The sequence below is a fragment of the Achroia grisella genome, unplaced genomic scaffold, assembly GCF_030625045.1.
Source record: "Achroia grisella isolate CSIRO2021 unplaced genomic scaffold, CSIRO_AGI_Agris_v1 utg402, whole genome shotgun sequence".
Lineage (NCBI taxonomy): Eukaryota > Metazoa > Arthropoda > Insecta > Lepidoptera > Pyralidae > Achroia > Achroia grisella.
In genome coordinates, this window is record NW_026712841.1 from 6,879,912 (window position 1) to 6,905,530 (window position 25,619).

Genomic DNA, 25,619 nt, shown 5'->3' on the forward strand with positions numbered 1-25,619 from the left:
TTTATATAACTGCAATGAGTGATAGTGTAAATAAATATAAATCCAATTTAGTTTTTAGAACAACATGTTTAATAATAAAATATTGTGTATCACTGAAGTCGCATCTCGTCGAGTTTTACGTCAGCTTGGAATCAATAGATTGCGAGTATACTCTCAGCGATCTGCAAGACGATGTATTCCAACAGCTCATTGATATCAGCCTGAAAATACATAATTAAATTAGTAATCTTTACATAGTATATATTGAAATCGCTTCCGCTGCCTTTTTGCAACGGATTTTGATACAGTTTTTAGCAATAGATAGCGTGATTCTAGAGACAGGTTTATATATGTAATACATATACAACCGTACGAAGTCGGAGCAGGTAGCTAGTAATAGAAAAATGAATAACTTTTAAGTCTATAAAATCTAAGTAATATTATAAACGTGGAAGCTTTACGCAAAACCTACTGAATGGATTTTAATAAAACTTTACAATAATATAGCAGAAAAACACATAAGCTATAAATTTCACGCGATTCTAGAGACAGGTTTATATATGAGACCTTTTAAGTCTATAAAATCTAAGTAATATTATCGTGGAGAACTATACGTATGATGCAACTATACGTATAAAGCAATGAAATTCCAGGGCATGAAGCATACATAAATTGCAGTGATAGTGCTGCAGTTATTTAGAAAAACGATAACTACACGGCTCTCTTAGAGGGCTTTGTATGTCACACATTAACGTATGTACAAAGTGTGATATTATGTGACAAGGGAGTGGAGGGATACTAATTCAGTTTAATGACATCACATTTCATATGTAAATACGTAAATGTAATATATGTACCTTTATAAAATATGAAATTATAATTATTAATGAAAATCGTTCAAATTTCAAAATATGTGACGGAATTTCATATAGCGATCTCTCAAATGTAATTAACTATGACATGGTTGGGGCAAATTTCTGTGACATCATTTATCTAATAGAGGATAAGGAATCGAGCTGAGGGATTGTCATTGTCAACTATCAATATTGTTGTCAAAAATTTCTGCCCTCACTAAGTTTACAAGATCTAAGAAAGAAAGAAGAGATCGAGCCTACTGACATTTTTCAATAGGTTGTAATTCTGTCAACAAAAAGTCAAAAATATAATTGATACACATTTTTTCTGGTGTCGACCAATACTGAACTTACGACCTTTTGGGGACCAAGATAGAGTCAGGAAAATCTTCATAGGGCTGACGGGGCTGACGGGGTCTACTGGATTTAAAAACCTGACGGCTATTCCTTCTCGAATATATTGCCAAGAGCATGGGTACGCCTTCGCATTCATCTAAGATCTTAGCATGGTTCCCATCGAAGGTACCTACTATCTAGTCGTGCACCTCTACACATTACCTCCCGATCCTAATGTCTCTCTGGAGAGCTGCAAATGGCCCTAACCATCCGCCACTCTAGGGTCATAGAAAAGTATAGTTTTACTTCTCTATTACCCTAGAGTGCAATAACACGCGCTATCAAAGCGCGCGAGATTTGGCCTGGGAAAGCCTACGCGCGCGATCCTGAGGGATTACATTTAACTATTTTTTTGTGCAATTTTTTGAATACATGATTTGTATTCAAAAGATTGCACAAAATTCACTTTCTACTGAAATTTTATTTCTTATTTCTCAGATTTCATTTTCCAGAGATTTTCCGCAATTTGCAATAATACTTAGTTATTCATACAAGGCGCTAAAGCACGCACGTCCTTTAGACAGGAATGCGCGTGCTGGCAACGCGCGCAGTCTTCCTCGTTCTCTTTGTGTACATGCTCATTATTTCCTGCGTAAAAGCCAGCTATTATAATATTCAATAACTTACCCTGTTGGCTTCAATTGCGGTGGGGATGGTGTCTCCAAGCAACTTGTTGATGGATTGGGAATAGTCAACATTCTGGATTCTGAGAGTTAGGGCGGACTAGAAAAAAAAATATTACAGTTGAAGTTTAAATAGTGAGTAGTTAAGTCATTTTGACTAAGATCGTGCCCCGTGGCATACATTAGGAGGGGCTATCCAGCAGTGGATTGCAGTGGGCTGATGATGAATAGAATAAAATAGAATAGAAAATCATTTATTCAAATAAACTTAATTTAAGCACTTCTGAATACTAACTACTACTTTTAAACAATCCTTGTAAGTTCACATTTTACAAGTCGAAACGTGTGAATACAAACTACCAACCAGCACTAATTCATTTAGGCTCAAATATAAAAACACAATAAGATTAAATCAGTCGTAGTGATAAGAGCAGACTAGTCCCTACAAGTAGCACTCGATCACGAGTATGACGGATGAGCCAGCCATCATTGCGCTCGACCATATTTTAGGGAGCCCAATGACCCGGCCCATATGTCTGGACATTTTAGTGAGCATGACTAGCACGACCTCGTCATAGCTACTTATTTAATGATGATCATGATGAATTAAGTAATTTTATGTAATTGGAATGGTAAACTTGATGACGGCCTTAGTAATCGGTAACAGCCTATATATACGAATAGCACTACGAATACCACTCATGCGTTGCCATTTCAGGGTATAAGATGTCATGTCTTTTATCCTGTAATTTGACTGCCTAATTTCATGTAAGTATATCTAGCTAACATTCCATATTTGTAAGTGTTTTCATAAATAAACAGCTATGTATTAATTAGCCAGTAGTTTTATTAAATAAAATAACAGCCGCTGTTCATATAATTTGTTTTATTATTATTATTATTATTATTATTATTATTATTATTATATAATAACATCCTTGGACAGTTCACACAGCGCCATCTAGTTCCAAGTTAAGCAGAGCTTATATTATGGGTACTAGACAACTGATATAAATACATGGATACTTGTATGATTTTTTGTAAATACTTACATAAATATGTTTACATAGAAAACACCCAGACGGTACAAAAAATCATACTCATGTATAAAAATGTTTATAGCGTGAGAGGAATCTAACCCGCAACCATCGGAAGTAAACCGGTGTGCTAATCCGCTAGACCCCCAAGGCCGTCAATTTTATTATTACATCTAATATAATCATCAAATCGTTACGAGACGAAAACCATTTCTTGTCTGATAAAATATTTACAGAATTATGTTTTTAACTGTGGGTTAACTTATAGGATAAATATTGAAATATTTTTTTTTATTTTTATTAAGCCTCTTACAATTTTTTATATATATGCGTTTTTATTTTTGACATTTGATTATTATGAGTAGGTGGCGCCAATACTGTAAGTACACTTGACAGTTTCTTGTCAGTTCTTCTTAGCTCGAACTCACACAGAACTGACGATAGATTTGAGAAGGGCATACAAGATATCAAAAGGGTCATAGACATATGGGTTTGTAATAGATCTACACGTGATATATTATGATTTGATTTTATTTGATACTCACCTCGATAGCTTGTAGACTGAAGTCAAGTTCAAGAGTGCGGATGGAGATACCTCCTAATACGCTAATACGAACATCAGCAGTCAAACGAGTTCCCACAAGAGCGACGCTGTAATAATAAATGATATTAATACGTGAAACAAAAACTTTGTTCTACTTTTTAAGAAAATTATAAGGACGGAGGAGTGTGTAATTTCCCACACTTATTGGTTGTATAGAGCATATCAATATTTTTTTATTATGCATTAAAGTATCTGTGACCAACTCATGTCCCAGTTTATCTGGGGTCGGGTATCCCTGTACAGTGTCCGAGGACTCTGTTCTGGATTGTCTGAATAGTAAGGTTGTCCTGGTCCATCTGCTTCTTAATATTTTTCTACCAAGTGTGATCGAATTTGACATGCATTAAAAATATATTAAATCAATAAAAAAAATATTACGTACACTACTCTTATATGTATTTGATACGCACATATGTACTCTTTTGTTTATTTGTTATTGCTGGTTAAAAGATCTTTTTGGATTTTTATTATGGTCGAGTTTCACTGGGCATACCATGACCGTTATCCGAGATAACAACTGTCGAGGTTGTGGTGAATACAAGAGTTGACATACCCACATTTTGCTAAGTATATTTGAATCCAAAATGGTATAAGGCGAGCCTACCGCCGTCTCTCGCAAAGAATAAGTCTAAACTATTATAGTTTAGCGGTTTAGCACAGCGCCTTACTTTCGATGGCGACGTCTTCAATTCCTCGCACGGTACAAACATTTGTATTCATGAGTGTATTCCTTAATATCGGTCTGTATATTATATTTAGGTATATACATAAAAAATGTAACTAATTATTTCTATTAGTTGTCTAGTCCCCTTAACACAGACTTTCTTTAGCTCGAGACTTGATAGCGCTGTGTGAATGGTCCTGAGATATTATTAATATTATAAGAACTGCATAAGCTGAGAGTACTTACGACCCTCCGAGATTGACATTTAAATCTCCACCAAAGAAGGAAAGATCCAATGCGGACGCACCTGAAAAAAAGTACCAATGTACATAAACATATCTATCAATGTGTATAAATAAATTGATACCTTTGTAGGTATATATAGTTCAGCCGCTAAGCAGCTTGCTTGTTTATTCGGTGAGCATAGAAAGTGAAATTACAGGATAAGAGGCATAACAACTTTATCTTCTTGAATGGCAACACGTGATTGGTTTCACAGCTGTCATATGACAATGTGATGTCCATATTACTATCCGTGAATACAAGCGTCGGTTACCGCTTACTATCAGGTGGACCATTAGCTTCTTTGCCATAATAATTACAAAAGAGAGAGTCCCGTATCCGCTACGAGATCAATTAGGTGGCAATGTCAGGGATAAAGTCTGTAGTTCATGCAACAGGAGCCGAGATAGGGTGGGGGGGGCATTCCGTATTCGGGTGCGTTCTCCCACGGGTGAAGGCGAGGAAACTAGGAAGAGTTCCGCCCACGCGTTAAGGAGAACCCACTTGCGGGCAACCACTGCTGGGGTCGTATGCGAACACGAATGCGCGACCCCGGTACTATGGCAGTGAGAGAAAAAGCCGGGAGTTTTTAGAGAATAGAAGTTTCACAGTACCCGTACGCCATCTGTCGCCGATTTTCCTAACGTAAAAAGAAAGGTGTTTGAATCTCCGCTCAGACAATAATCATTGAGATCGAATTGAATGCGATAGGGCATTAATCGCAAGGAAGCACGATATTACATATTTGAAACAACAAAAAAAGATTTGTTATCTTTTTCAAGTTCGTCATATTAGGAATTATAATCAATCATAATCAGGATTAATGGGATTGTCTCATATCATAGAATACATATGTATTTTTTATAAAAATAATATGTGAAATTGATTCAAATCTGATAATAATGATAATGCTAATAACGACCTTCAATTTCTGTATAAACAAAATTGATCGAATAAAAAAATGGTGTGATGTTTTATATGTAACTTAAATGACAAACAGACGACCCACCTGATGGAAAGTGGCGATACTCATCTGTAAAAGTACATAAACAGCATCGAGGACCACGTCATCATGTAACGGCCGTGGTACATCTAGAGATAGTGGAAAGTGGATTGCTAATAATGTGGATTATAACTTCACTGCTAGCATTGTCACTATCACTACATAGTATAAAACAAAGTTACTGTCTCTGTCTGTCCATCCCTATATATACTTAAATCTTTAAAACTACGCAACGTATTTTGAAGCGGTTTTTTAATAGATAGAGTGATTCAATAGGAAGGTTTATATGTATAATAGGTACATGTCTAATTTGTGACTATACAACAGCGGACAATGAAAAAATGAAGAGGACCTGTTCTGTGCAGAATATTTTTCTCTACAACTTTTATTTAAAACATATTTTCATATTTCTTACCGTTATCGAGTAATTTTGAAAATGGCCGTTTTTCAATTTATTCATCCCTTTCCCGTTAACTTAAACCCAAACATTTCTTTCTGAATATTATTATTCAAGTATTTGCGGACTTATTTTTATATATTGCGACAAAACTGGACACATCATGTTTAATTTAAAATTTTACCTGACTATTTACAAACTCTTATGATTTATATTCTACCATCTAGTCGGAGTACTTTCGAGCTAAAAAGATCTGAAACTAAAAAATAAGATTCTTGGATAATTCAGACAGCGTCATTTAGTCCCAAGCTAAGCAGACCTTATGTTGTGGGTACGAGACTGCTGAAATAAATACATAGATTTATTTTTGTAAATACGTACATAATATGGAAATAAAACCCCCAGACGGATATAAACAATTCCTCATACTGGAATCGAACCCGCGACGATCAAAGTAAAGCGGTATGCTAAACCGCTAAACCACTAAGGCAGTCGGTAAAATAGAGTAATTATTTAAAGGCAATTACCGACAGCAGCTGAGAGCCTGGGCAGAGACACGTCGAAGGTGAGCCTGAATGTAATAGGGTTGTAACGGATATCATGCAACACGATGTTGCTGGCACCAGCCAATGCTATATTCTGCGCCCGGGCGTTGACTGCGAAAAGGCTGTCGAAGATAAACACGTAATTTTAATTTACTTTTATTTATAATCCTTTATTGCACCGATATTGGAAAATATAACAATAGATTAAAGAAGGTACAGAAGGCGGTCATATCGCTAACACAAACTCTTCCAGACAAGCTTAGGAAAGAGAGTATTACTAAAAATAAAGTACGCGGCACATGAGCGGAATTTAGTTGACAAAATTAAAATAAAGAATATGTATATATTTTTATGTAAATTACATAATATAAAATAAAGTCGCTGTCGCTATCTGTTCCTGTGTATGCTTAAAACTTCAAACTACGCAACAGATTTTGAAGCGGCTCTTTTTAATAGATAGAGTGATTCTAGCGAAAGGTTTATATAAGTATATAATAACCCGTGCGAACACCCGTGCGAAGCCTGGGCGAGTAGCTGGATAATAATAAATTAACAAATAAAACAGAATCACAATATTATACAGCTTACAAAGCAAGCTGCTTGGCGGATGAAATAGGTGAGACTGAAGTACCCAAGCAGACGATGGCGCTCATTACCAACCACAATGCATGTCGCCAGATTGTTTACCATTCCAATGACGTAGACATCCTAATAATGTTAGGTCGACCTCCACGCGGTCCACAACCATCGTGATTATTTCCTAGTATCTTCTACACGATGAGTTACTATTCTACGCTTATTAACTTGATATTATGTTGATTCATTCAGTTCAACATTAGATCCACCAGAGTACACCGGTAGAGCAGTTGGTTGTATAATTCCATTATCAACCTTAAAAAAACAAATTCACATGACTGTATGAACCAGGGAAAGCTCAAATATACTATGTTATGTTTTTTTTACCATTCTATTCTAGCGCCACCTACCACCTTTTGTCTTTTTTCCTCTGCCTAAAGGTTGTCTGGAAGAGTATGCAATATAAGCGATAAGGCCGCTTTTGTTCCCTATTACTATGTTAATTTTAGTTCATGAAATTTATCTGGTGCAATAAAGAGTATATAAATAAATAAAATACTAACTCGGTAACTGGAAGTTTGTATTGGAATCCCAAGGCGTCCACTCTGTATGGGTCATAGCCAGCCTCGACTAAGAATACGCTTATACGATCGATAACATCTTTAACTATTCCCTCAAGGAGTCCATCATCGTCATCTTTGCCTTCCGGGATAACTTCGCCTGCAGAACAAGAAATATAGTTATTAACTCTGATATGTTTGTTAATACTTCTGATTGGTTAATTAGAAATAGTAAAGGATATACTGGAATTACCTTTAAATAAATTTGAAATACCTATGAAATCATATTTACTGAGCAAAGCATTCGATATAATAATGGGTTTAGGACGTTGTTGGGGCTCCCTCGTTCTGTTGTCAGTGTTGTATGTCAGTGCATCAGAGATATTTGCAGCAGCGCGGGTGGTTTTCAAGCCATAATGCGCAAAAGAGTTGCATCAGTGATGATTAGAATTGGGTGGAGAGCAAACACCCTCCTAACAACTATTGCCAATATGTCAGATTGCCCGCTCCAGAGGCACTGGATATCGTTGCACTGCTGCAGACCCAGTACTTCAGGACGTGGACACAGATATATGAACTGAGAGTATTTATATTTTACTACCATAGTTTATAAGTTGTTTACTAACACAATATGGATGTAATCCGAATTAAATAAATAAATAATAATAGCCTTATTACACACTAAACGATAACCTAAATGACAAACGTGCATGATAATAGTTGTCCATGCACGGGATTTTCATTCATTGTTAGACATAAACACCTATGTATTTAGGTAAAATCTATAAATAAACTGGGTTTTAAAAAAATACAGTTGAGTTTCTGCCAGAATATGTAAGCAGGTTCTATCACAGCATTGCTTACTAGAGCAAATGGCGTCCGACAATACTGGCCTCCAACAAAAATATATATCCACTTAAATTAAGAAGAAAAATACAAGGAGGACGCTCCCAATTTTATTATTTTATACAAGTAAATATTGTTTTAATATACACATATATATATATATATAATAAAACTGTTCTCTATAGTATATAGCAGATAAACTGGAGTTTGATGTTACTTTACTTTCTGGGGCGTTAACGTGGGATGTGCGTAAATGCATATCGTGTTTCTATTCATCAAACAAAAGACTGCCATCCGCCATTTTGAAAAATATTGATCATAATCAATATTTCTTTCTTCTTTCTTATTGTCCAACCCATGTTTTCTGGGGTCGGGTCTCACTGTACATCTGCGCCAGAGAACTCTGTTCTGGGTTGTCTGTATATTAAGGTTGTCCTGGTCCATCTGCTTCTTAATATTATTCCACCAAGTGGCGCGTGGCCTGCCCCTACCTCTGGTCGAGTTTGGTATCTTGAGCACTTTTTTAACCACGTAGTTGTTTTCGCGTCTTTGAATATGGCCATACCAGCGTAAGCGACTTTCTCTTACTTTTTCCACGATAGGAGCTACTCTGAAGGAACCTCTAATGTACTCGTTGCGGACTTTATCCAGGCGTGTCACACCACCAGACCATTTCAGCATTTTCATCTCATTCGTGTGCAGTTGTTGTCCGTTGGACTTTTTTCATAGTCCAACATTCTGATCCGTAGGTTAAGGCTGGTCGCAGCACTGTCTTATATACTTTCCCCTTGATCTTAACGGGCACTTTGGGATCGCACAGTACACCTGATAATGACCGCCATTTGAGCCAAGCAGTGTTTATTCGATGATTAACATCTTTATCCACATCGGCATCAAGTGTATGACGGAGCCGAGGTATTTAAAACTGTCTACTTTAGGCAATGGTGTACCGTCTATGCACACATCAATTACTTCATCCGCTGTCGCTCCATAATTGCACGCCATATATTCTATCTTGCTGCGGCTGATGCGTAGTCCGTGCTTTTCAATTTTTTCTACCCATTTATTGAACGAATTTTTTTTTTATTATTATTTTTTAGTATATTCTTGGAGGCCAGTGTTGGTTTTGCTTTTTTTTTTTTTTTTTTTTTTTTGTTGTGATAATGGAATGGTGCATTTTTTGATAATATGAGCATGAGGTCAGGTCAGTTAGCCCATCGTGACAAATTCACCAAGAATTTAACACGATGGTTTCCAGGGGGAACCGCGTGGAGGTCAACCTGATATGGTACATTGCTAGTAATGGGTTCATTAGTCCACATTACTAACAATCCCATTTCCCCCCTGTTGGTTTTGCTTATTAGAGCGATGTCGTCCGCATAAAGCATACACCACGGGGTAGATTCCTGTATGTCACGTGTTATATAATCCATGCACAGGTTAAACAGGAGGGGGCTTAGTGCTGAACCCTGATGCACTCCTACTTTTACCAGGAACAATCCACTCAGCCCTGCAGGACTCCTAACATAAGTTGAGTTGTTCTGTACATATCTTGGACTATCAGTATGTATCGTTCTGGAATCGCGTGTGCTCTCAAGGACTGCCAAACAAGCTTCCGAGGTACTCGATCGAAGGCCTTCTCTAAATCAATGAAGAGTAGATGCAAATTATCTTTATTTGCGCGATGTTTTTCCATAAGGATTCGGATGGTCTGAATTGCATCGATTGTGGATTTGCCGGCTATGATTTTTTGATTTTCCGTTATACTGCTAATATTTGTTATGCGTCGGGTGATGATTCTTTCCCATACCTTGAGAGTGTTGGAATTAAGCTTTATAATAATAATAATAATAATCTCAGGACAATTCACACATAGTTACTAGCTAAAATGGGTCCTAGATACAAATAAATAGTCTTTTTTTTTTTCGTAAATACATACATATTATACATAGAAAATACCCAGACCGATACACAGAATCATACTCACGAATACAAATGTTTGTGCCATGCGAGGAATCGAACCCGCGACCATCGGTCGTAAAGCGGTATGCTAGACCGCTAGACCACCGAGGTCGTCGGTTTATACCTCTATAGTTACTGCATTCTGCTATATCTCCTTTGTTCTTAAATATTGGGCACAGTATGCTTTTGCGCCAGGACGATGGTATCTTTTCCTCATTTAGAATATGGTTGAAAAGCTTCGTTAACCACGGTAGAGCTACGGCTCCTAATTTTTTCCAGATGGGCTGGCTGGGATTTGGTCGGAGCTAACTGCCTTGTGGTATTTCATTTTAGCGATTGCTTTTCTGGTTTCTTCTAAGATTATAGCATCTAGAGGTCTTTCGATGGGTGGAAGTTGGGGTATTGGCTCACTGAGAAATTCCTCATTCATAAGCTGTTCATAGTACTCTTTCCATCTTTCCGTGATGTCTTTGTCCACTTTTAGCAGCTTACCTTGAGTGTTTCTTATGTACTTGTTGTTTTTGATATCTAATGTCAGTCTATGTCTCTGATGGGCAGTTTTGTATATAGTGTTTTCATTTTCTGCCTTTTTCAATCTGTTGTAGAAATCTTCATTTGCTGCGGCTCGGGATTGTGCTACTGCGGACTTGACAGTACCTTCAAGTACTCTATATACAGCACGGTCTTCATCGAGATCTGATTTTTGCCAAGTTTTAAAGGCGTTTCGTTTTGATTTTATAAGTTCCTTTACGTTGTCATTCCACCAAGAAGGATCTTTGGCGCTACGCAGTGCTCCTTTTGAGACACCGAGTATTTCTCTGGCCTTTTCTATACAGAATTTTTCAAAATCCGACCACATTAAACTTGCTGATTGATCAAAGTCGTCCCAGAAATCCAATTTTTCTTGTTCTGTACACCCCGTTTGCGGTGCATAAGGAGAGATTATATTAAATGGCGTATGGTTGTCCATAGCGAGTTTTACAGCTATAAGCCTGTCGCTTTTCCTTTCTACGTTGATGATACGTTGCTTAAGGTTTTTGTCTAGGATGATGCCTACTCCATTTCGTTTATTTGTAGTCCCGTGGTATAAAAGTTGGTAGTCGTTTCCAATGTTCCTCGATTTAAAGCCCCGCCACTTAGTTTCTTGGACGCAGCAGACGTTGATTTGTCTATTTCTTATGATTTCACTGGGTTCATTGCTACGTCCTGTCATAGAGCCGATGTTCCAGGTTGCCAGTCTAAACTTATTTACAGTGTATATAGGTATAGATTACGAACGCCAGTTCTTTTCGAAGTCGTCGCTTCGGGGGGACGCCCTAGTATGTTTCTTCTCTTTCGGTTTCCGTGTCGCATCTACGTCGCTTCCGGGGAACGCCCTAGTATTAGACTCACTCATAATTTCTTTGTGCTTCATGGTGTACAGGGAGGTAAGATTTGGCTTTGTGTTTTACGGCCGGATGCCACCTGACGCCAAGGTTGTACTTCCACCAGGAGAATTTCGTGAAAGATCGTGCAGCACTGCCAGTGACCTCTGCTTTGATTACCTCAAAGAAGCCCACTGGTAGGGGTTTGATTACGAAGTAACCTTCTCCGGCCTGTTGGTCCGCGAGGGCTATGTTATTTCACCCTTACCCTCTAGGTATCCATTTGCAGGAATACTTGACGAGTGTTCCCCTATCCGCTACCTGGGGACGCGTTCTCTAGGAGTGAGACTCCCCCTTGATCATAATCAATACGATATAAAAAATTTTAACTATACTACATTATTTTTCGCATTCTATTTTATGAATGATATAATGATATAATCATATTACTGTAATATTGAACTAATTATTTAGGACAATATTAAAAATTGTGTTATGTTATGTATATTAGAGTGTATATACTTACTTGGAACTGATAAAATATTGGCGTTAACACCAATCAGTAAAATGGCGAATGCAGCTAAAAGTTTCATCTTCAAAGTCGTCAAAAATAAATACACTGAAATTAATTCCGTGATTATTAAATAATAATTATTAAAGATACCACACAAAAATTTCAAATTACTCTCTATATATCGTAAATTATTACTTTCAAAATAATTAATACAGAAGTATAATTAATTTAGTTCAATAAAATAATAATATCAATTTAGATTTAAGACATTCATTATGACGAATTAGATAAAATAAATACGTGATTGAATACTGACCTTATCAAATAAAACAGCAAATGAAATAGAGTCGCAATTCACACTACGATTTGTTGGCAAATAATATACGAACTTATATACTGATTTCAAGAATCAGATATAAAACGAAAATAATCGCAAACGATTATGATTTGTGCACACTGGCGATTATATAGTACTTTATATAGATAATCGATAATGTATCATTATATAGAAAAGATTCACCGAGGAATGTAACGGATTTTCCTTCTACCTCGGATATCCGCGGATACGGATACGGATACGACACATCACTAATATGAAGGTACTTGATAAGGGGCATAACATCTTAGTCTTTCCGGAATATAATAACGTGATGTCGTAATGCTGTTTATCTGTATAGGCAATGATTACTTCTTACCATTTGTGGGCGCGAAAGTTTGTAATTATTAATGGATGAATGGATGTTTGTCACCCCTTTACGCAAAAACTATTGAACAGATTTTAGTGACTCTTTACAGTAATGTATACATCAGAATAACACATAGACTATTATTTATAAAGATACTAGCAGATTTGGCCACGGGTTGCTGTGGCTAAGGTTCTTGAAAAATATTGCGACTATAAATTGAGATTTAAGCTATCCTATCTTTCAAGTTGGATCAAATTGCACAAAATGTGATAATCAAATTTGCAATCGATTCAGTAGTTTAGGAGTCCTTCGCGGACAAACAACATGACACGTAATTTTTATATATAAAGATTATATAAATTGAGCGAAATATAATGCTAAATGTCACGTAAGTGTGATACAGACGAAGTTGCGCGGGTCAGTTAGTATTACATAAAAAAAGAACTATTCTATCAGGAAAGATATGTATTAATAAATCTACGACAAAACTTGTGCATGACAACATATGTAAATATGTAAAAATGATTAATAAATCATCTTAATATAATATATAAAAGACATACTGAATGTATTTAAATTAATAAATGTATTTAAACACAAATTAATGAAATTACTAATCTATAAATGTAATTATAATGTATCAGAATATTGAAAAACTTAAATTTAACGAAATTTAGTTTTTGTTATTAGGTTGATTTTATATGTACGAGAAAGACAACGCCCTTTCTTTAGGACAAAGGCGTGGCTTGTAACTTCACAGTCATATTATATCTTTTAACCACGACTACATCGGAGAAAAGGGCTATCTTTGTAATGTGGACTGACCCTATTGTTGCCAATGTACTCAGGTCAGGCAGGCACCTCCACATTATAATAAATTTCTGATGAATTTGTCACAGTGCGTTAACTGACTTAACCTCATGTACATTCTATCATCCTCCACTGATGTCAACATAAATCGTTAGGGCAGGCGCGTGCACCATTCCCATTCTATTACCATCCATTTTAAAAAATACGATACCTGCTGGGGTACAGTTAAGCGAGCCAGATAATTTATTTTGTGATTATTTGAGACTGTCAGCGCCATTTTCGTAAAAAGGCATACAAAGTATTTGATTGAAATATAGATACACGTATTAATATATAGATATCGATCGATCGACAAAGTTAGACTTAGTAAAAAATCATCTGCGTAATCTCAGTCTCACCTATTTCAGCTGCCAAGAAACATATTTTCTATACTGCGTTTTAGTTGACGGGTCTGTTCTTAAACATCTATCTAGCCTTATAGCATACTACTTTACTTCCGATGGTCACGGGTCGATTCCTTGCACGGTACAAGCGTATTCACGAGTATGATTGTGTTTGTATTGGTCTACGTATTCTCTCATTTTCTTTGTATGTTAGGAATGTATTTACAAAAAAAAATCTAAGTATTTATATCAGTTGTGTAGTGCCAATAACACAAGCTCTGCTTGCGTTTGGACAAGATGACGTTGTGTGTATTGTCCAGGCTACTATATTATTATTATTGGTACGCACGTCAACATATTGACGCAGATATGGGAAAATAGTAATGTTTCATATAATAAAAAACAATAATTAAGTCGTTCCAATTTAATAAATTAGCTTAATACATAATCAGATAAATATTATTATTATTAAACAAATTAAACATCTGTTTTTTACATTTTATTATCTTTGGATTTTACTCTACATGTAAATTGAACTCTATTGAACTAAATAGATAGAGTATAAAATAATTAAACAAGTTTTGATTTATTACAATTACAGTGATCTAAATAAATATAGGTAAATCTATTTATGAAATGTGTTTAATAATAAAATATTGAACATCAGTGAATTCACATCTCGTCTCGGTTTGTTTCAGATATGTTGTTATTAGTTTATAGAATGCTTTCAGCGATCTGCAAGACGATGTACTCCAACAGTTCATTGAGCTCGTCCTGAAAATATGTACATAATTAAATATTTACATAGTATAAAACATGTCATCGCCGCTATCTGTTCGCTTATATCTTTTAAATTACGCAGCGGATTTTAATGTGGTTCTCAGGAATAGATAGTGATTCAAGAGGAAGGTTTAATTGTGTACATGCGTGTTATAGTATAGAACAAACCGATAAATTTAAAGATTTGTAATGCAGCCGCGACGGGTCGCTAGTAAGAACTAAATAGAGGATAATTAGCACAGCGTCGTCTAGTCCTAAGCTAAGCATATGTAGTCTGTGCTATGGGTACTAGACAACTGACAGATGGATATAATTTTTTAACTTACTATTACTGTAAATATATACTTAATATATGTATACAGAAAACATCCAGACTGATACAAAAAATCATATTCATAAACTAAATGTTTGTATCGTGCGAGTAATCGAACCCGCGAATATCGGAAGTGAGGTGTACTGAACTCCAGACCACCGAGGCCATCGACATCAACAAATATTCTTTATTCAAATCCTTTCTTCAAATTTCTTTAAATACAATTATATAGAAAAACGGGAAGACTCAAAAACCGTTTGTTTGTCTATTTATCTGTTGGTATGTCAGGCTAAAGAATTGAGAAAAATGTGTCGCCGGATTCGAACTCGCGTTCTCTAGGAACGTATTCAAAATAGTAAACCATGATCAGACACTCCATAAAGCGAGCTAAGCAGAATAACTTACCCTGTTGGCTTCGAGTGCATTGGGGATGGTAGCTCCAAGCAACTTGTTGATGGGTTCGGAATAGTCGACGTCCTGAATTCTGAGGTCGAGTTCGGACTAGAAATAAAATAAAACATGTATTATTAAAAGATTATTACTTTATTTATGGTTCGGACAAAATATGGCATAATGAATACATTAAAGTGATTCGATTGCGTGAGGCTATTTCGTTATATAAGATGGAGTAGTCAGCTGTCGAAGTCATAATGAATGCAATACAATAATTGATCTTATGAGTAGAAATAGCTTTTACTAAATTTGGATTATTAAAAAAATGTACTGTCCCATATATCTTTAAGTCATAGTTACCCTATTCACTAGCAGCTTACATACATAAACACTATATAGGCAAGTTAATTTATATACAGGATTAGTAGTCTTTATATCATACAACTTAAACGTATACATATAGGGTTGCTGATTCTTTGTGATAATTCATTTATTACAAAGAATCAGCAACCCTATATTTGTTATTAAAAAACAGCCAACGTTCTTGGTTAGTGGAATGATAGGTAGGGGGCGTACCTAAAAAAACACGCTTCCAATTTTCAATTATAAAAACTATGAATATCGTATGATATTCATAGTTTTTATGACTGAAAATCCATAGGAAAATATGTAACAGTATTCAGTTTTTATGACTGAAAATCGGCAGCGTGTTTTTTGCTGGTGACAGCCGATGTTAGGGTTGTGTTTTTTGTAGGTATTTAATTTTTATATAATGTATAATACTTTGAACCCATTTTTCTCGAAGAAATTAAATGCTTTCAAGGAAGTTATTTGTTACCACTTTCATATCCTTGCGGCTTAGTATACCCTTTCCGACTAATTCTGTATATGTATATATCATACACGTATGCCGCGCTGCAGGCGTACAATCTGTCGTATCTACAATGTAGATAATAAGGGGGAAGGGAATTATTATTAATGTGGACTGATGATCTTATTGCTAGCAATGTACCATGGCAGGTTGACCTCCACGCGGTTCCCCCTGAAAACCATCGTGATAAATTCTTGGTGAATTTGTCACGATGGGCTAACCGACCTGATCTCATTCTTATCTTATCATCCTCAACTAGCACACCTCCAGCGTAAACCGTCATGATCAATGTGGAATGCTCACCTCGATACCACGAAGAGTGAAGTCAATGTCAAGGGTACGGATTGAGATGCCTCCGATGACGCTAATGTTAATACGAACATCAACCTTCAAGCGAGTTTCCACAAGAGCGACTCTGTAATAAATAATAATTTTATTAATACGTGACGCAAAAACTTTTTTCAAAAATTGCGCGAGGAGTACGAATGTTTTGACACATACACACAATTGTTATGTATCTGCTACCCGAATGAGCGGTAGGATAAAACGGGTAAAAAAGACTAAACTAATCCGAAGGACTTTTGGTATTAATACACGATCATTAAGTCCAGTCGGGATAGTAAATCACTATGGTTTTCAATTTCAAGCTTTTAATTCAGTTTCTTAGATTAGTCGAATGATTGAGTGCGTAGAGATTTCTATGTTGATTATCGTATGCCTCTTACTTTTTATACTGTAATTATTTATTAAAAATAGCAACACACAAGTTACTTGCTCATTCTTCTTGTAATGAATCTGCATTCCCAATGCCGCTCATTGGGAATGCAGATTCATTACAAGAAGAATGAGCTACAATCAAAATATGACTATTCAAAAGTGCTTGTAATGACTTCATTTGAATAAAGATTATTTCTATTTCTTCTTCTAGTCTGCACAAATGCACAGAAGACACCAATTTAATGGTCCCGTGAACTTTCAATTTGAAAATATATGTCCTCAATCGGAAGTAGGTTCTATTATTACTATTTTTTTTCAAAGCACGTAGTTGATAAAATACTTTGCTACTATATTTCTATTGCTTAGGATATCGTAGGGCGAAATACATAGCCCTAACAAATGAGTCGGGGCCTGCTCTTTACCATCTACAGGATGTGTCAACGCTGCCGGAATCACGGAATGTTCTAGAATCGAAAGCTTTTAGGTACACTATTTGCTTCTTTAGTAAGAATCTCACACAACTACCTCACACCCCTCCGGCAGGGGCAGATTGTCTTTGTTAAAATTTCTCTACATGTTAAAAAAAAGAGCCCCGACATGATTAATTTGGCCCTACATTGCGATCCCTACAACAGGGATTGCGGTACATGCGAATTAAAACTAAATAAGCCATAAAATGTGATTACTTACGATCCTCCGAGGCCAACATTTAAATTTCCACCAAAGAAGGTAACGTCCAAGGCGGAACTATCTGAAAGACAGAAACAATACCAGTATAATATTACCTATGTATACACAACAAAAATCTGCAGGTTTTACTGAACTGAAGATGAAACACCACTACACATCCTATGTGGTTGTAGCCCACTCATACGTAAACGTAATATTATCTCCTTTGGAAAGTTTACACTCTATCCTGAGGAGATAAAAACCATCGCTTCTAAGAATATCCTTCAATTCTTGTCCCTGACGGGTCTAGGTAGCGAGCTCTGAAAAAGGGTGAGCACAATAGATCTATGTAGGTCGCAGTACCACAGGCCCAAGCAACTGTAAGTCCAAACCCCCCAATAAAAAAAATGTATATATTTTGTACCCATCTTACTAATATTATAATCGGGAAAGTTTTTGAGTATGGATGGATGGATGTTTGATACTCTTTCACGCAAAAACTACTGATGAAACTTTACAGTATTATAGCTGATACATTAAAATAACATATATGTATAGTCTATAATTTATAAAGATATTATGTAAATTGGGCGAAATACATTGATAAATGTCAAGTAAGTGTAATGCAGACGAAGTCGCTCGAGTCAGGTAGTATTGGCAATATCATTGACGGACTATAAATGAAATTATGACAAAATACTCGATGTACTTATCGCATGATTACAATACTTGTTTATTTCTAACCATACCTGAGAAAACTATTTTGTTATATTAATATGTATATTCATTGTAACATGCTCGTGAACGACTGCTACTTGTAGGGACTGGTCTGCTCTAATCACTACGACCGATTTAATCTTATATATTTAATTTTTGACCCAAATATATTAGTGCTAGTTTATAGTTATTTACACGTTTCGACTTAAAAATATAAAGTTACAACGATTATTTTAAAAAGTAACATGCTAGTTTCTTGTTCATTCTTCATGTGACGAGACAGCTATCCGAATGAGCGGTAGATTAACAGAAGAATAACTATGACTATTCAAAAGTACGTAAATTATGTTTCTATTCTATTCTATAGTATAACATCACAACAAACAAACAATTTTTGTTATTCGTCATATTAGTAATTATAATCAATCACGATTAATGGGATCGTCTCTTATCATAGAACACTAATACATATGTATATTTTTATAAAAAGATAAATGTAGAATTGATTTAATTCTGATAATAACGATAATAGTAATAACGACCTTCATTTTTAACCGACTCCAAAAAAAGAGGAGGAAATTCGGTTTTATTTTTTCTATTTTTTCTAATGTTTGTTACTTCATAACTACTACGTCGGTTATAAACCGATTTGATAAAACATTTCTATTTGAAAGTATATACTTTCTAATTGGTCCCATTTTTCAATATTTCGAAGTTGTATTTCTCAAAAATATTAACTGTATAAACAAAATTAAGCGAACATAAAATTAGGTTTTATATGTAACTAGAACAATAAACTGACGGGTCATTTGATGAGCAGTCATTACCGTCGCCCTCATACAGAATTGAGATAATTAAAGATTTTTTTATAGCATAGGAATGCAAACGAGCTTGCGGCTCACCTGATGGTAAGTGATTACGGCTGCCCATGAGCACCGGCAATAACAGAGAAGGTATAAGATCTTTTCTTGAAGTTTTCAAAGTCATATCGGTTCGAAAATACTATTACTGGAAGGTAATTGATTCCACAATGTGGTTTTGCATAGCCAAAAGTTTCTAGAAAACCGCCATTCATCCAGGATCACGATCAGGATGCTATATTACTAACTAACTAACGGGTAGTGAAATTTCTAACGGCGATGGTGAAATTCAGCATTCTTCAAAACACCCTCCGTGATGTATGCGGTAGAAAATACACAGAAATTATTAGAAAAACAGTTAACATACCGACGGCAGCTGAGAGTCTGGGCAGAGATACGTCGAAGGTAAGTCTGCTGGCGAGAACGGCATAATTGATATTGTGCAGCACGATGTTACTACCACCAGCCAGCTTCAAGCCCTTCAGCTCGGCGTCGAGTGCGAACAGGCTGTTGAAGGAAAATTAAAAAAATATATATCTCATGTTTCAATTATAGTCAACTTATATTAATACTCAAAATAACTAAATACACGAAAGTTAAAGATGTTACAATCAAAATCAGGAAATTTAAATGGAAGTGGGCGGGACATACGATACTATATATATATCTTTAACAAAGTAGTATAAATCCATCACTTAATCCTTATCCTTAATTTCTTTATTAATATTATAAATGCGAAAGTAACTCTGTCTATTTGTCTGTCTGTCTGTCTCGCTTTCACGCAAAAACTACTCAACCGATTTATATGAAATTTGGTATACAGATAGTCTAGAACCTGAGAAAGGACATAGGCTACTTTTTAATCCGAAAAAAGGATTGTCAGGGGTTAAAAGATAAGATAAAACGTTATATGGAAGTATCGACAATTTACGCGGACGAAGTCGCGGGAACATCTAGTATAATATAATAATATCTTAGAACATTTCACACAGCGTCATCTAGTTAAGCTTCATTTATAGGTACTAGACAACTTACCCATAAATGAAGCTTAACTTGAGACTAGAGGACGCTGTGTGAAAAAAATACATATATATACCTATATATTTTTGTAAATACAAACATATTAGACGTAGAAAACACTCATATCGATACATACAATCATACTCATGACTGTACTTATAATGAAATAGAAAATCTCAGCAAAATAACACTATATTCGATAAAATGTACTAACTCTGTCACTGGCAGTCTATATTGGTATTCCAAGGAGTCCACTTCATAGGGATCATAGCCGTTGGCGGCGAGGTAGTTGCTTATGAGGTCGAGAATATCAGCAATTATTCCCTCAATAAAACGAGCATCGTTCTTGCCTTCTGCGATGGCTTCGCCTGCAGAATTAAAAATAATAATGATGATGATGATGATGTAATCCCGGCCGATTTCGGCCACGGCGATTGTCTTCAACTCCGGTTTTGCCGTTGATGTGCTCGCATGTGACTCATGTAGCCAATTTTGTTTGTGAAAATCCTCGCTCATTGCGGGTATGAGAGCACACACTCACATAATTAAAAAAAATAATAATAACGGCAGAATAGAACATGTAAGTAGAAAAGGTATTACAGCCACAGAACTAAATGATTCGTCAAAGGTGTGTTTTTTTATTATGGTTATTGAAACGAAGAATAAACTATCTATCTAATGGTAAATGAGCAGCACCATGGGCAAAAAAATTAACTACCTATCTAGGTGATGGTAAATGAGTAGTACCGTGGGTACAACAGAATACAATATGACAACGTCATGTGTTGCCATTCTAGAGGATAAACTTGGTATATCTCCGCATACTTTAACTACTTATTACTACTATTACTTTATGGCAGTGAATGCCATGTCTCACTTGTGAAGGGTGAAGTAAATAAAATAAGCTAACGGCAGACGATACCTACGTAGATATTTATTACGTCTGCCACTGTTATACAGTTATACGAAAATGGATAATTTATAATAAATATAAACGGCCTCGGTGGTTTAGTAGTTTAGCACATCGCCTTACTTCCGATGGTCGCGGGTTCGATTCCTCGCGCGGCACATTTGTATTCATGAGTATGATTGTTTGTATCGGTCTGGGTATTTTCTATCTATAATATGTAATGTATGATTTTACGAAAACAAAAATATGTCTATGTATTTGTATCAGTTATCTAGTACCCTTATCACAAGCTTTAACAAGCTTAACATGGGTCTAGATGGCGCTGTGTGAATTGTCCTAAGATTTATTATTATTAGATTATAAAATATTGTATACATTACATATTTTTAATTAACCCTGCATAAAACAAATAGCAAAGTTATATTTTTTTAAATACACGTAATATTTTCTCATATCACGCCTCAAACAAAACTCTACCACCGCCAAATAATAGACGATAAATATTAAAAATAGTATTACTATTATATAAACGTAAAATTATTATCATCTCTCTTATCGCTGTACTAATTTAACTTTGATTATTAAACATGCTTTGACTTCCATGGTATACCTAGGCATAGCCTAGCCACACTAGTTATAGATAAAATATTACTTAAGTAAAGTTTTCAGAAATAAGTGTTGTTTAAATTGAGCTCACTATTAAGCTATAAGTTTCAGAAGTCATCATACTTTATATGTATTGTATGTAGTTCAACTGAATCGTTTTGTTCTGATTTTGTGAGTGAAAATAAAAGGTGAATAAATATGAAACAATTATTGCTGTGTTTTGTATATGCGACGATATTTGAGTGAATAGCAATATTTGGATAGATCTTGTTTCCATTAATGGAACATGAAATGCACTATTCTTTTACATTACCAATAAAAACTATTAGTATTGAATTGTTTATTAAAAGTACAAAATTCGATTCCACTAAAAAGTTTTTTAATATAATAAAAGTCTAAATAGTCACCTCATAAATTGTAAAAATATGTATTAGACAGTTTTTGTTACTTACTTGGCACCGGTAGAACACTAGCGTTGGCGCCAATCAGTAAGATGGCGAAGGCAGCTAAGAGTTTCATCTTCGAATAAGGATACTAAAAATGTTTAAATAGAAATTATTTCGTCATTCTATTCTATAAATAATTACTATTATACAAAGGCAACATATACAATATTTGGAAAAGCTTTTGACAATGAGACACCTAAAAAATCAACATATACGTATATATATATTTGTTTGTATATACAAACAAATATATATATACAAAAAGTAAACTAAGTTTATGAAATTTGGCATATCAGAAAACTATGGTTTAGTAGATCAGAAAGATAAAAATAAAATGTCAATAACTCTAATTTAAATTTAAATAATTCGACATGAACTACATAATTAGATAAAATAAATATGCAATCAAATTCTGACCTTATCAAACAAGACACAGAATCAAGTAGTCGTAATTCAAACTACGATTTGTTGTCAAATACGACTTGGAGAGCTTATATACTGATTTCAAGAATCAGATATAAAATAAAAATAATCTCGAACGATTATGATTTGTGATCGACACAGTGACGATTATACTGTTATCACATTAATTGAATATTTTATGTAATTTGATAACTTATCATTTGTATTGACAAATATTTGTTCACATCAATTTATGGAAGGCATAAATTACATAGTGTGGGGAAGAAGGGATTGTCAGTAATCAGTAGTTTTTTCCATTACTTACAGATCAACATAAATACAATCTTCCCTGGAACCCATTGTGGTTAATTTCTGGTGAATTCACCGTAGTGAGCTATCTCTTCATCAGGACGAGGATGTCCTTATTATCTTTCACAGGCGTATGCCACTAGCTATGCTGATAGCACACCGGCTACGCATAGCATAGAGTATAGTAATAAAAAAAATCTTACTTTTTACAGTACGACAAAGTTTTGAATAGTTCATCTGATTCATATTTTTTTGTATTGTTATGTTTTGTTCTATGGTCTACTGGAAGAAAATATCTCAAGGTGTTAACTCCGCCATATGTAGTCTGTGTATTTGTGTTTTAATATATAGTTAACAATTGACTTTTTTTACTTTCCTTACCATTATGAACCATTCCTTCACATAAATCTTCTCCTAACAATACTATGCTCAACAGAAATGAAATTATTAAATAAAAACCTAAAAAGGATTTGAGATTTTTGGCTTTTATTCTAAAAACAATCTCTAAGGTAAGAAATAGAAATATTACCTATATTTTTATTAATTTGGTTATAGTTAGCGTTCCTTTAAATTTTTTATTACTTTTACGTAGAAAGCGACAACCATGGTCTGAATAATGCTCATTTGACGCCCGAGGTTTCTATTAATAAAGACTGTTGTGTCTACATATTAAAAAAATCACTCCCATATACCCTTCAAACTCAAATAGATTACAGACCAAGCTATCAACATATTTAGCGTCAGAAATACATAAGATTAAGGTAGTCACGAATAACTTCAACAAAATGTAACTCTATTGAATTTGATGCGATGATGATATGTAGTAGCCGATATCAATCCGAAGTGTGATGAATTGTCATCACACTTCGGACGTTATTATCATTCATCATTATTAGAAATCATCATTAATATATATTTTAAAACAGTATAATGATGTCCATTATCTGTATTAACCGATAAATAGATATCAATTTATCGCCAACATTTAATCCTCTTTCACAACATGTACATACATACATTGAGTGTTTAGGTAAATATGGATTAATGGGATTGGGTATTTTGCGTGAAATATCTAATCTAGCGTCACCATAATGCTCAGTGTAGCATCCTTTGCATGTACATTCATTAATAGTAATAATTATATTTCAAGGTATAATTGGGCTGTTAGGTATAGGATTTATAATTTATTAATATGTATTAATTATACACAAAAATTATATAATATAATTGCACACAAAAATTCTATTGACGAATGAATATGCAGGTAAGTAAACTAGGAAATAGAGATGCTACTCGTACGGAAATCCTTGTGCAAATACGAGATCCTTGGTCTTCGGTACGAGAACAAGCTTGTATTATTTTAATAAAATTAAAAATAAATTGTATAATATGAGATTTTGACCTACGTAAATGAGTCTACTATTAAAATATGAGGTTATCTAATTCACGAGATTTCTTCTTTTATTTATATTAGCTTCGTAGCAAAGTTTTAGTTGGTAACCCTGCTGGAAATAAACGGCTATATCTAATATACTACATAACCTAGTGGTTACTACCCCGACCATGAGTTAAAATCTGGTCGTTATCAAAAAATGTTATCTCAATCTTCTGTTTGTGAAAGGTTAACACACAAACAGACTGTTTTCGCTTCTGATGATAAGTATGTCTTTCCTTTCTGTATATCCAAGACAAATAATAGTTTCGGTAGTAACTGTACACAAAATTCGACGCAAAATGCTCGCTTAGTAAACAATGTTTACTCATTAACTATATCTAAAGAACCTAAGTGTATTCTTTTAATGACAAATATCCTATTTAGCTATAATAATAAATAAACAGGTGATTTATTCGTAACAAAGGCTGTGATAAAAAAATACGCTTAATAGTATATACTCGTATTATTGTGACGTCATATCAAATGATACGTATTTTCGATACTTTGTACGTTCTGCACGATACTATAATGAAGGTCAAGTTATATTTTTATTAATTTATGTTTAACTAGATACCCGTCCCGTCCCGGCTTCACACAGGTATTGTATTATGCTTATAAATCTTCTTCTTGAATCACTCTATTGCTAAAAACTGCATTATAATCCGTTGCGTAATTTAAAAGATCTAAGCGAAAAGACGGCGAAAACGAGCTTCATCTTACATACTATGTGTAAATTGCAATGGCAAACACGCTGACGGGCATGGTTAATGGTAACCATCGCCTATACATATACAAGAACGTTAGCACGTAACGACCCGTGATACCTCGTGCATTGCCATTCGAGAGGACTAAGATATTATACCCGAGTATACTGTAATTTCACTACCTTATCTCACCTTTCAGCCGAAACATAGATATAAAATAGAGCCAGATGCTTGGCCGCTAAAACAGGTGAGACTGAGATACCCACGCTAATGACTGTTACAAAGTATATCTCAGTATTTGAAAGAAGAAAGAAAGAAAAATATTTTATTCAGTGCAATGTAAAAAATACAATATAAACAACAACATATAGTATTTAATACA

At 34.8% G+C, this 25,619-nt stretch overlaps 3 protein-coding genes and 1 long non-coding RNA gene across 4 annotated transcripts; all 4 read right to left on the reverse strand.

Annotated features, from left to right (window-relative positions):
- Positions 1–4,465, reverse strand: LOC131844279 (uncharacterized). The gene is made up of 4 exons (XR_009357577.1): positions 4,404–4,465; positions 3,435–3,540; positions 1,857–1,952; positions 1–200 (listed from the first exon to the last, which is right to left on the reverse strand). It is a non-coding gene; the product is annotated as an uncharacterized LOC131844279 (long non-coding RNA).
- Positions 4,466–6,352: 1,887 nt separating this feature from the next.
- LOC131844564 (uncharacterized) lies at positions 6,353–9,047 on the reverse strand. The gene is made up of 3 exons (XM_059193478.1): positions 8,858–9,047; positions 7,524–7,680; positions 6,353–6,506 (listed from the first exon to the last, which is right to left on the reverse strand). The coding sequence occupies exons 1-3, from the start codon at positions 9,045–9,047 to the stop codon at positions 6,353–6,355; spliced, it is 501 nt and encodes a 166-aa protein (XP_059049461.1).
- Positions 9,048–10,593: 1,546 nt separating this feature from the next.
- On the reverse strand, positions 10,594–11,541 carry LOC131844568 (uncharacterized). The gene has a single exon (XM_059193482.1). It carries the CDS (start codon positions 11,539–11,541, stop codon positions 10,594–10,596), a length of 948 nt encoding a protein of 315 aa, XP_059049465.1.
- Positions 11,542–14,698: 3,157 nt separating this feature from the next.
- Positions 14,699–22,845, reverse strand: LOC131844271 (uncharacterized). Its single transcript, XM_059193108.1, has 8 exons — positions 22,805–22,845; positions 22,394–22,475; positions 20,640–20,793; positions 19,773–19,912; positions 17,850–17,910; positions 16,746–16,857; positions 15,584–15,679; positions 14,699–14,859 (listed from the first exon to the last, which is right to left on the reverse strand). The coding sequence occupies exons 2-8, from the start codon at positions 22,458–22,460 to the stop codon at positions 14,800–14,802; spliced, it is 690 nt and encodes a 229-aa protein (XP_059049091.1). The 5' UTR covers positions 22,461–22,475; positions 22,805–22,845; the 3' UTR covers positions 14,699–14,799.
- Between the last annotated feature and the right edge of the window lie 2,774 nt (positions 22,846–25,619).

Excerpts from the sequence above, each read along its gene's own strand:
- LOC131844564 (XM_059193478.1), bottom strand. The coding sequence starts at position 9,047 with ATGCTGAAATGGTCTGGTGGTGTGACACGCCTGGATAAAGTCCGCAAC. Across the intron at positions 7,681-8,857 it reads GATACCAAACTCGACCAGAG|GCGAAGTTATCCCGGAAGGC; the intron begins GTAGGGGCAGGC and ends CTTGTTCTGCAG. Across the intron at positions 6,507-7,523 it reads TACAAACTTCCAGTTACCGA|CCTTTTCGCAGTCAACGCCC; the intron begins GTTAGTATTTTA and ends TATCTTCGACAG.
- LOC131844568 (XM_059193482.1), bottom strand. The coding sequence starts at position 11,541 with ATGACAGGACGTAGCAATGAACCCAGTGAAATCATAAGAAATAGACAA.
- LOC131844271 (XM_059193108.1), bottom strand. The coding sequence starts at position 22,460 with ATGAAACTCTTAGCTGCCTTCGCCATCTTACTGATTGGCGCCAACGCT. Across the intron at positions 16,858-17,849 it reads AATGTTGGCCTCGGAGGATC|AGTCGCTCTTGTGGAAACTC; the intron begins GTAAGTAATCAC and ends TATTTATTACAG. Across the intron at positions 15,680-16,745 it reads TCACTCTTCGTGGTATCGAG|TCCGAACTCGACCTCAGAAT; the intron begins GTGAGCATTCCA and ends TTTTATTTCTAG.